A 12,678-nucleotide genomic window follows, 5' to 3' on the forward strand; every position below is an offset into this window, starting at 1 on the left:
CTCCACAATACTAGTAGGGGATTTTAAAACTTTACTTTCAATAATGAGCATATCAGTAGGCAGCATTTCAACAATGAACAGTGCACTTTAGACTGTAGCTCATACAAGCCTAATACACCTATACAAAACTGTCCAGTCTAGTACAATATAATTTATATCTTTGTCAAGTACACAATATGCATTATATATATATGCCCAAAATTTTAAAATTGAAACCACATGAAATATGTCTTAATATCTTGATGGAATAAAATTGGAAATCAGTAACAGCAAGAAAGTCACAAAATCCATGCATATAGTTGAAGTAACATATACTCTTACAGGACTATTGAGACAAATAATTTGTAAGGGAAAAAAAAGATTCAAATGTGAAATAATAGCACATCAAAATTTATCAGATGTAGTGGAAATGCTAAGATAAAAAAATCATTTAATTGAGAAAAGGTATGGTATCAATAAACCTAATCTTACATTTTAAGCAACTAGATGAATAAAAGAAGCCTATGCCATCAAAGGCAAGGAAGAGAAATTGAGCAAAGAGAAACAACAGGGAGAAGTCAACAAATCAAAGCCTGCTCCTTAGAAAAGACCCAACTCCAACTCGAGACATTTTTAAATATGTTGAAAAGGAAAACAGAAGGCTCAATAGCCCAATGAGATGTAAAGAGGGGGCATTACAAGGAGGGTCTATGGTAACCTTTATAACAAGCCAAATAAGATACACTAAATGAAATAAACAAAATTTCAGTAATTCACGTGCTACCAAGATTCAAACATAAAAAAATATTAAGTCTCAGTAGATCTGTGACTGACGAGAACATTAAGCTGGTAATAATAATAATGAAAAAACCTGCCCATTAAAAATCAATCCAAGACCAGGTTATCTTTATCAGTCTCTACTAAAAATAAAACAGCTGAGTCTCAACCTCTTCAAAATAGTCTGAAAAAAAATTGAAAAGAATAGTTCCAAACCAATTCTATGAGGCCAGAACTCCTTCAATACCCAATATAGGAAAAGATATTATGAGGAAATAAGACAATGGTCTGATATCCTTGAAGAGTGTTAGTACAAAAGTTCCTAACAAATTAGTAGCAAATAATTTAGTGGACCCCTTAACAAAATTATATTCCACGATCACGTAGGACTTCATTCTTGGAGTTAAAGATAAATCATTCATGAGAAAAGACTGAAAGACTTTCCTCGGATTAGGAACTTAACAGAGAAAACAAGTAGATTTCCCTATTTCTATTCATATACATAGAAAATTTAGACAAGAAAAAGAAACGAAAAGACACCCAGCTAGGGATTATAGAGATAAAACTATTTTTGTTCAGATATGATCTTATATGCAGAAATCCAGAGATAGCACACACTGACACATACACACTTTGTTAGAGCTAATAAATGAGTATTGCCAACACTGAGTTGTTTGTTTTCTTGATATTTGGTTTTTGCTTTTAGTTCTTTGTATACTTAGTTATTTGCCAGGTGAATAGATAGCAATGATTTTCTCCTGTTCTGTAGATAGTGTCTCTTTGCAGTTCAGAAGGTTACCAGTTCTCTAATATCCACCCTGTCAAGTATTGGCTCTATTTTCCAAGAAACTGCAGTCCTATTTAAAAAAAAAAAAAACAAAAAACAAAAAAAACACTTGCTTATATCTGTATCTTGACATATTTTTCCTATTCTTTCCTCCAGCAGTTTCAGAATTTTAGGCCTTATGTTAGGATTTTTCATCCATTTGGATTGAGTTTTTATGTAGAGTGAAAATAAGGATTTAGTTTCCTTCTCCTTTGTGTAGATATATTCCATTTCTCTAGCACCATTTGTCAGAGGCTTTCTTTTCTCTTTAATGTTTGGAGAATTTTTGTGAAAATCAGGTGACTGGAGCTACATTGTTTTATTTGTAGACCTTAGATTAAATTAATCTACATGTTCAATTTTGTGCCAGTACCATGCCTTTATTTTTGTTACTACACCTTTGTAATGCACCTTGAAATCAGCTATGGTGACAACTCCAGACTAGCTTTTTTTTTTTTTGCTTATTATTTCTGTTGTGTCCAAATCACTAAGATTCCCATAGAGACCACCAGGGAGACAGACCCACTGATACAAGTGCATAAGGTTTATTGTTCATCCATCCATGACAGGGACCTCCTCTAGCTGGCTGGCACAGCAGTCCCCAGAGGAAGCGGGTTCCCTGTCTACTGTCAGGTTTTTTTTTTTTTTAAGGCAAAAATCACAGGATTATATCAGTAGGTATGGGTTGGTTTCTGATTGGTTGACTTTTGGGGAACAATCAGGGGAATTTCTCAAAGTCGTATTTTGGCAATGAAATACCTACGCATCAATTATTTTCATTGCTGAGAGGGAACATTCTGTGGTTTCTATGGCTTTTGTTACTTGCAGGTGGCCTGCTGTACATAGATGCCATTAGTTTTCAGAATTTTATCCTGGAGACTACAGGGGAGGTTATGGTCTCCCCTGGATTTCTTTTGTGGCCAAACAGTTCTCAGGAGCCAAGCATCTAGGAGGCTGTGGGACTTTCTTTGTGTTCAGTTTTGGCCCTAGGCTCCGGGAGGCCAGGGGATCTGAAGTTTCTTTGTGTGCCATATGCTGAGTCAGAGGCCTACCTACATGTCTTTTCTTTAGCCTGTCATGGCTGCTAAAGCAGGTGGCTGAGTGAGGGTCTGGTCTGGTTTACCCTTTTCAATGCCATTGGCTATCTGAGGTCTTTTGTCCTTCCCAAGGATTTTTATGTGTTTTTGTGAAGAATGACATTGGAATTTTGGCAAGGAGTTCAGGAACCTTTAGATTGCTTTGGTTAAGATGGTTATTTTCATGTGAACAAGGCACATCTGGCAGAGATTATTTAGCCTCTACATAAGCATTGGAGGGGTTGTGTTAAATTAATTGAGGTAGAAAGACCCATAGAAAAAGTATGTGGCACCATTTCCTGGGCTTGGGCCTGGTCTGCATAAAAAGGAGGTAGGCAGCCCACCACCAGAGTTCATCACATTCCTGCCCAACTGCAAATGCGATGATGTCATTAGCCTTTCTTCTTGGACTTCCCTTGTATGGTGGCCTGTGTTTTTAATGTCATGATATTTTGTAGCCAGTCTTTTTGTGTGTGTGTGTGTGTGTGTGTGTGTGTGTGTGTGTGTGTGTGTGTGTGTGTGTGTGTAACTGGTATTTAGAAAGGTCACTGGTTTTTGCTTCTTTTTGTTTGGTGTGAACTTTGTATTTTATTACTAAGTACTTATCAGCTGTTATAGTTTTCTATCAAAGTCATTATTGTCATGTATAGAATCATATGATCTGCAAATAAGGATACTTTGACTCATTTTCCTGTCTGTATTACTTTTATTTGTTTGTCTTACTATTCTAGCTAAGACTTTAAGGACTATATTTAACAAGAATGAAGAGTGTTAACATTCTGGTTGTGGTGATACATTGTTTATGATTTGTTAAAACTTCACTAAGGATTCAGAAAAGCAAAGTCAGCCTCAAGCTTTAGAGATTAGGCAGAGGTGATACACACCTTTATTCTAGGACTCAGGATTAAGAGATAGATGTATCTCTTTGAGTTCAAGGCCACCCAGATACACAAGATTGAATCAGTCTAAAAGAGTAACAGATCACACTCCTTTAATCCCAGCACTAGGGAGTTATAAAAGACAGGAGTAGAGTCATCAGTAGTCAGTATGAGGCAATCATTCCCCAACCATGCTGAGGAGAGGTTGCAGTCTGAGGCTTGGTGAGAGCTTGTGGAGATAAGATCAGTCCATTCAGCCTGAACTTGAGGTAAGAGATAGTGGCCCAATACTTTGCTTTTCTGAACTTTAATCTCTGGGTCTTTTATTAATTTGTGTTACACTGGTTTTGGTTCTGATTTTAGCAAAATTACTTTGCAGTTTGCCCATATAATGTTGGCAATATGTCTTGTTTGTCCTGGTTAGATTTTTTTTCTTGACACAAACTAGAGTAATCTGGGAAGAGGGAATGTCACTTGATTAAATATCCCCATGAAATTAGCCTGCGGGCAAGTCTGGGGAGCATTTTCTTGATTGATGATTGGTGTTGGAGGGCCCAACTCACCTCTGGGCAGATGGTCTTGAGTTTTAGAAGAAAATAAACAGAAAATCATGAGGAATAAACCATAAGTAGTGTTCCTCCATGCTTTCCAGGTCCCTGCCATGAATTACTGCCTTGATTTCCCTTAATAATGGAGTATGACCTGAGAGTTATAAGGTGAAATAGATCCTTTTCTCCCCAAGTTGCTTTTGGCAATGGTGTTTTTATCACAGCAATAGAAACCCTAACTAAGATACTGTTGTATGTAGCCTTCATTATGTTTAGAGATGTTCCATCAATTCCTAGTTTCTTCAGGACTTTTATTGTGAAGGGGTGTTGAATTTTGTCAGTAAGTCATTTCTGCATCTATTACAATGATCATGTGATTTGATTTCTGCCTTAGAGTCCACATTGGATTTTGTAAAAAGCCTTTTATGCATCTATTGATACAACCATGACTTTTGTAGTTGTGTTTGTCTATGATGAATGTGATAATGTATGTATGAACCAAGCTAACTTAATTGTTTTTTTGTTCTGTTTTATTATATAATATTTTCCCTTTTTTCTTTTAATTTTATGTATCAATCCCAGTTCCCTCTCCCTCCCTCCCTCTTTCCCTCGCTCCCACCATCTCATGCCCGCCCCCACCCTCCCCTCCCACTTCCCCCCCACCACTCCACATGTAGGGTGATACCTTCCAGGCAGGGTCATCTGAATCTGTCAAGTCATTTGGAGTAGGGACTAGGCCTTCTCTTCTGTCTCTAGGCTAAGGGAGTATCCCTCCATGGGGGTATGCTCCCAAAGTCCTTTTGTGCACCAGGGATATATCCTGGTTCCACTGTCCAAGGTCCCTTAGACTGCCCAGGCCTTCTAGCTGAGACCCATGTTCAGGGAGTCTGAGTCAGTCCCATGCTGGATTTCCTGCTATTAGTCTGGGGGCATGTTAGCTCCTCCTTGTTCGGGTCAGCTGTCTCTATGTGTTTCTGTAACCTGGTCTTGTCTTCCCTCTCTACATCTGGATTCCAGTTCGGCTCAGTGTTTAGTTGTGGATGTTTGCTTCTGTTTCTGTCAGCTACTAGATGAGGGCTCTATGATGAATTGTTGATTCCATTATCATGGAAGGGTATTTATGGTAGCCTTTCCACTGTTGCTCAAATTGTTAGTTGGGGTCAGTCTTGTAGGTCTCTGGACATTTCTCTAGGTTCAGTTTTCTCTTCAAACCTATAATGGCTCCCTCTTTTATGGTCTCTCTCTCTCTTTTCTTGTCTATTCCTCCTCTGACTCAATCTTCCTAGTCCCCCATGCTTTCCTCTCCTCTCCTTCTCTTTCTCCTAGTTCCCTCTCCACTCACTGTTATGTATGATCTTTTTGATGCAATCTTGAATCCAGTCTGGCAGTATTTTGTTGAGGATTTTTACATCTATGTTCATCAGGTGTATAATTTTATTTCTTTTTGTTTTTTGTGACAAGGTAACAATGGATTCATAAAAACAGTTGCAAGCATTATTTCCTTTTCTAACTAATAGAATGATCTGAGTAGTATTGGTAATAGCTCTCTGAATGTGTGGTAGAATTCTGCAGTGAATTAACCAGGTCCTGATTTTTTTTCCCCTTAGAAGAGTTTTAATTACTACTTCAATCTCATTGCTAGTTATAAAATCTGTTTAAATTGTTTATTTCACCTTGATTTAACTTTGGCAGGTTTTATGTGTCTGGAGATTGAGCCATTTAATTTTTTTTTCTAATTTTCCAGTCAAGTGGAACATGACTTTTTAAGCTAAATCCATCTGATTTTCTGAATTTATTTGTATCTATTGAAATGCTTCCTTTTTATTTCTAAGTTCATTGTTTTTAGTTTTGAGGCCATAGGTAATAGCCTCTGGTCATAATTTTTTAAGTCTGATGTAAATATGAAGCTTACTTGTAGGAACTTTCCTTTTTAGAGCTTAGATTTTTATTTTGGGCCTGTTTGGCCATATTTGTAATTCTTAATTTGCATCTTCTTAGGTTCATAGAATCTCTGAAAGTTCTTACAAAATGTAAGGCTTTTTAACTTTTTGCTGCAATTCTTACCATACTAATCTGGCATGCTTTATCTTTCTACTAGGATGGGACAGAGAGAGTAGTACATTTGTTGAAGTTAACTCTCTGATTTTTATTTTCTTCTCAAATATTCACAATTCCAAGTAACTCTCTGTTTTTTCATGTAGAGCTATTTTATGTTTTTATTTAGCTTTTGTATTTTCTGAGGAAGAGTTTGATTTTCTATGAGGTAATTTGTAAAAGCTATAAGTAGCAGTTCTTACAAACATTTTCATGTAGAAATGGAAAGGTTTGAGAGTGAGAAAGCAATTTGAGAGTGTTAATATCAGTAGCCTGTATTTTTAATTTTTTAGTGAAATTAAGCTAAAGAGCATAAAATTTGTGTGGCTGAGTGATGGATTCTTGGGTTGAGTGGCCGAGATGTATTGAGGTTGCTGTGAAGTGCCCAAAGCACCAGGTGTGGTGGCACACACCTTCAATCCCAGCACTTGGGAGGCAGATCTCTGTGAGTTCAAGGCCAGCCTGGTCTACAGAGAGAGTTCCAGGACAGCCAGGGCTACTCAGAGGAATCCTGTCTCAAAAAACAAACAAACAAACAAAAAACAACCAAACAACAACAACAGAAACCAACCCCACCACACAAAAGAAAAAACAAAATAAATAAACACCCCCCCCCAATACCACATAGTCAGTGATCTTTATTGCATCTGGCCTCATGACCCTTATTGTTTCCTCCTTCCAGGTGATGTGCAGGACTACTTGATAACAAATAAAGAATGCATTTATTCATGCATCATTGCATTTTCCATTAATGTTTCTAGAGAAAAGAAGACATTTACCTTTTGGTTCAACAATGAGGCATACCATTCATCATCATTATCCTTGTCAGTTTTAGACAATATTATTTTTATGTCTCTCTCTGGTCCTGATGCCACCATTACTGTTTCCAACAAGCCCCAGCCTCGACCTGTCTTAGAGAACAAATCTAATAAAAGGTATATATGTTTTTATTAACCTGGGATAGTTTAAATTGATCCTTTTCTTCCTGTCCCACTATGTTTGTAATAAAGTGCTATTGTTAGCAATTAGTATTGTATTATACCATTGTGTGTTCTTTATTTATTCTTTTGTAGACACATACCAGGATTCGAAATAGTCTTTAACTTGCTCTTTGGGATGAGTATTTTCACCAGTGGCTTTTGCCTTTTGACAGTGACTGAGAGAGTTAGTAAAGCAAAGCACATCCAGTTTGTGAGTGGAGTCTATACCTTTAATTTTTGGCTCTCTGCTCTGCTGTGGGATCTCACCATCCATTTTGTTGCCTGTGCCCTAATGCTGGTAAGTATTACGTGTATTGTCTTGAGAGCTGCCTCTCATACACCATAGGCATTTTCTACTTGTCTGACATTTACTAAAATACAAATCTCTCCAGACAGGATAAAAATGGCTTGACTAATCAATCAATTCAAAGAATCTATTGTGGAATATTTCTCAGAGTAAAAATAAAATCTTTCTCTTATATTTTTAAAAAAGAAACAGCTAACTCCTGACATATTTGGCCACAAATATGAACTACCTTTGAAGCTGTTTTCTGTATGGATGGATGTGTTAAAACAGACTACTTGTATACTAACAAACACTACAGATATTTTCCTCTTCCCAGTGCCTCCCCATTTTTGAAGGTTTTCTCTGGAAATTTTTAAATTATGTCATGAGGGTTTTCTCTAGAAAATTTTAAATTATGTCATGAACCATTGAAATTGTGTGTGTGTGTGTGTGTGTGTGTGTGTGTGTGTGTGTGTCTAAACTTTTTTCTTTGAAGGCCACAGTTGATAAAATAAATACCACATAGATGTGTCCCTCTTATGGTCCTTCTTGTTATCAAGCCCTGATGTACTCATCATTTCATTTAGTCATATATTTGCATTACCTTAGGTATTGCTTATAAATTTATTGCTATTTTATTTAAGATTATTAGGATGTTTGGTCTTGTCTTCTTTAAACTCCTGGAATCTTTGGAGTTTATGATTGTCTTTTAACTTCTGTATCCTGGGATTCATCTATATAATTCTCATTGAAGAATATTTCTATTGGATTGGTGGATTTGGGGGAGATGTAATGTCTTGGCCTTTCATATTATTTGTGTTTTTGCAGTGAGAACTGAGTATGTGGACTTGTATGTCTGATGTGAGATTCTAAGATGCCTTAAGCTGGTCTGACATACAGGCTGAATGGCCAAGGAAAAGCCTGAGGGATAGCCTAGGTAGGTGAGGTTTCAGGAACTCATTGACTGGATGGACTAGGCATATGTGAGAAATGGTGCAAGCAGTCTTGGGGCCTGTGGAGTTACCAGACTAGATTGGTGCAATGGATTTGTAAGCCCGACCAAGCCTTGGGGTTGAGACTGACAGGACTGACAAGACTGAGTATCTAAATGTGCACCCTGGGCTAGATAGGAATATTAGAGAGGATATGGTAGGGGCATACTGACTGAGTGTCTGAGTATGGGATGTGCAATCTGAGCAAGGCCTGGAAGTTAGAAGTGGAAATGAACAGGTGAGCTGAATCAGAATAGACTAGTGCAAAGAATGTAGGGCTAGGGCCAGCCTGTGGACTGGGAGCTGAACATGTGTGATTGATCAGACTTCAGTTATCATATTTAAAATATCACTCATAAGTACTATAATCTTGGCATTAATTTGTTTCTAAGGCTGACAAACTTAGCCTTACAACTAGAGTAAATAAGTATTCATATAATTGGGTTTATATCATCATATTGTCATGTTTTATGTTCCTCTCATTTTTATCCTGTTCCCTACTCAGTATGTGTTAAATCTTATTTTAATATCCATTCTGAAGATGAATATGCATATGAATATGCATGTGAATATAATATGAGTTACTGCTGTTCTATATCTCTGATAGTCCCCAAACCTTAGAACCTTAATATGCCAGTCAAGCTCCTTCAGTGTTTTGCTATACTGTGATAAAGCATTTTAATTTCTTGTGTCCATTTTCCTTAAGAGATTGTCACTGAATGTTTATCAGGATCCACTTGGATTTGATGCCTTATCTTCTTATCTCCATGAACACACATAATGTTCTTCTCTCTTGGCTACCCACACACATAACTCACACTACTGTATTGCCTCTGTCATTGAATATTTCCTTGCACGGTTTCCATGGGTAACTCCTCTATTTTATGAACCTTGTTTTATGCTGTGTCTCCTTACTTGCTCAGTTTTGCATACATGTTCTTTGTATAAAATTTCTGGTTGTTTTTTGAAATGTAAACTATCTGGTGAAATTCTTTGCCTATCAGCAGATGCTCTCGGTTTCTATTATTATCTTTGTACATTTACACAATATAGCTGTGCCTGCTCTGGGGAAGAATGTTATTCTGGAAAGTGAATACAGCATGCAATGATCAGATAGATGTGGTCAGCACAGCCCTCATCCCTCTATCAGTTGTTTGTGTTAGTCCATTCTTCTATTTATTTTTGAAATATATGACAAAATATCATTCACTTTAGTAACCACATTCTATTTTTCACTTTTTAAATTAAGCATGCTTATTAACCAAATAGCTATATCAAATGCATATATTTTAACTTTATTATGGGAAACCTTATATCTGGAGCATTTTGAGGTAGATATGTTTCTATTTTTACACTCTTCTCCCAGACTTTGACGATTTGATCTTTTAGTAGTCCTTCTAATTGTTTATTGGATCATACAATAAAATGAAATTACAGCAGAATCACCATGATTTTAATGTCCTTCCAAGTCTTAAGCAATTCCTCTGGTAGCTGATGACACATAAGATAACCTCTCTCATCCAATCAGAAATTGTGATGATAGAATTTTATTACAGACACTGTGATCTTCAGTCTTGGAAAAAGCTGCCAATTTCTTCCTTCCTCAGCAGGTACCTTGAAGAACTTCCCTTAGATTCTCTATTTTTCCACTAACTCCTCATAATGTCTACTTCATAAACATTTTTAAGGATTAAAATCTCAGATTATTTCTTTCATACTTTAGTTGACTAGAAAGTAATTTAAAAGTTAATTAAATAATCCCATTCATAGAAATTAAGATGTTTAAAAACTATCAAATCCCAAACCTTAAAGTAGGAAATATGAAAAGTCTTACTCACTCTGAAACTTGAGAAGTCCCCTCCCCCCCAAAGCTGACAATAAGGAATTAAAAAACAAATAGCACATGTGGGATCTGTAACAACACGTTTTGTAAAAGGAAAACTCCAAGATGAATTATTTTATTTACAAAATCTATTTAATGCTCAGGGAACAAATACTATCAATTATAAACCAACATCTCCAAGAGACTGATAAAAATCATTCTAAATTCATTTGTGAAGCAAGCTTAACACTGATTTATAGAACCTTACAATGACAAGGAAAATTATGCTAACATAATTAACATAAGCAACATAAGACTGGCATTATTCATAGTGTTGAATGTATTAAATGTTTTAGTGTATCATACTATGGTGTAATCCCTTAGTGTTACAATATGAAGTTGTGATCCTTTATTGTTACATCCTAACAAATGGAAGCCAATAGAAAGAGAGAAAGAAATACAAAGAGAGAAAGAAATACAGAAAGTTTTTCTATGAAATGAATTAATTTGTAAAAACAGAGATATCAGAAGTTGAGTTTACTTGGAATGGGGAATTAAAGAAAAAATACAACTTGATTCCATAGAAGGAAAATGGAATTGAAACATTCAAATCAAGGCAAAGTAGGAAGGCAAGTGCTGTGGCCACACTCAGTGGTGATGAAGCCACTCATCACCAAAACTATTTGGTTGGTGAAGAGTCAATTCTATCAAAGGGACTTTTCTTCCCTTCACTAAGTTTTCAGATTTTCAGACTAGGTGTTGAGTGTTATGGTTAGAATCTGAACTACCCTACAAAGACTAATAGTTTGAGAATTTGGCTCTCTCTTCCTCTCCCTTTTTCTATCTGTCCCTCCCTCTTTGTGCCTCTCTCTCTCTCTCTTCCTCTCTCTCTCTCTCTCTCTTTCCCCCCTCTCTCTCCCCTTCCCATTTCCATGTTCCTTTTCCTTTAATAAAAAAGAAGAAGAAAAAGGAAATGAAAGAGAATTTGTTCACTTGTTGATACACTATCTGGGGGCTACATAACCTTTAGGAGGTGGGGTCTGATTAGCATATGTAGATTATTAGGGGCAAGTTTCCTTTTATTAATTTTTTTTCATTTATTTTACATACCAACCATAGTTTCCCCCTCCCTCCTCTTCTCAACCCCCCCCCACTTCCTGTCTACCCTTTTATCCACTTCTCCTAGATCTCCATTCAGAAAGGGGCAGGCCTCCCATGTGTGTCAACAAAGCATGGCATATCATGTTGAGGAAGGGCCAAGCTCCTCCCCCTGCATAAAGGCTTGGGGAGGCATCCCAGCATGAAGAATAGGTTTCCCGAAAGCCAGCTTATGTACCAGGGACAGGTCCTAATCTCACTACTAATGGCCCCATAAACAGACCAAGCTACACAACTGTCATACACATGCAGAGGGCCTAGGTCAGTCCCATGCAGGCTCCCTAGCTGTTGGTCTAAAGTCTGTGGCTCCCACTAGCTCAGGTAAGCTGTCTGCATGGGTTCATGATCTTGACCCCTTTGGTTTGTATAATCCTTTCTCCCTCTCTTCAGCTGGACTCCTGGAATTAGGCCCAATACTTGGCTGTGGATAAGAAAATAGGGGCAAATTTTTAACATTTTCAGCTCAGCCCTTACTTCCAGCAGCTTCTTGACTCCTTGTGAAACAACAAAATGAGGAGCCTCTACCTAAAGTCCCTGCAAGCTTGCAGCAACAAGAAACTCAGCAACATAGAAAATAGCTAATACACATCATTTGTTTTGTGTTTTGGTGTCCATCTCAGCTGGTGTTCCTAATCACTGATGTACATACATTGTTGGAGAAATACCATTTCCTGGATACGATGTTCATCCTCATGCTGTTTGGATGGTCTATCATCCCCTTCATCTACCTGCTAAGCTTCTGGTATAACAATAGCACCAGTGCCTATATCAAGATTTTTGTCTTCAACAACTGTTTAGGGTTTATGAGTGTAATTGTGGAGTCAGTGGTACATATCATACCAGGTAAGGGATTCACAAAGTTTCTTCCTTTCAGGGGCTTCTTAGAAATAAAGAAAAATGACGTTGAGGAAAAGCAGTACTACAAAGTTCTCTTGTTTTGGTTTCTGGCCTTTAATATTATAACACTATATTGAGTGAAATGAAGGACACATTAAGCCACTAATAGCATAAACCAATGACTTTTTTTAAGACCTTGTTCTCTCGAGTTTCCTTCCTTGATAACAATATTCAAGGACAATTGACTAGAGTGGTGATGATCACAAACAGGAATACTTGAGACTGAAGAATGTTGCTACTTATTCACCAAAGCACAGTATAAATATTAATGTTTTCAGTTAATTTTGCAATGTGTATTGCAGAAACCAGGAGAAAGAGGCTTCTAACAAACCCCCTTAACATCAAGTCTTTGGTTATCTGAGACT

General features: G+C 37.1%; 1 protein-coding gene across 1 annotated transcript in view; it reads left to right on the top strand.

The window, feature by feature from the left end:
- Window positions 1-12,678, top strand: part of LOC127228264 (phospholipid-transporting ATPase ABCA3) — a 103,122-nt gene that overhangs the window by 55,206 nt on the left and 35,238 nt on the right. The window contains exons 20-22 of the mRNA XM_051192826.1: window positions 6,861-7,113; window positions 7,252-7,456; window positions 12,037-12,259. Coding sequence (XP_051048783.1) covers window positions 6,861-7,113; window positions 7,252-7,456; window positions 12,037-12,259 — 681 coding nt within the window. The remainder of the gene's footprint in view (window positions 1-6,860; window positions 7,114-7,251; window positions 7,457-12,036; window positions 12,260-12,678) is intronic.

This window comes from Phodopus roborovskii, unplaced genomic scaffold (assembly GCF_943737965.1).
Source record: "Phodopus roborovskii unplaced genomic scaffold, PHOROB, whole genome shotgun sequence".
NCBI classification, from domain to species: Eukaryota; Metazoa; Chordata; class Mammalia; order Rodentia; family Cricetidae; genus Phodopus; species Phodopus roborovskii.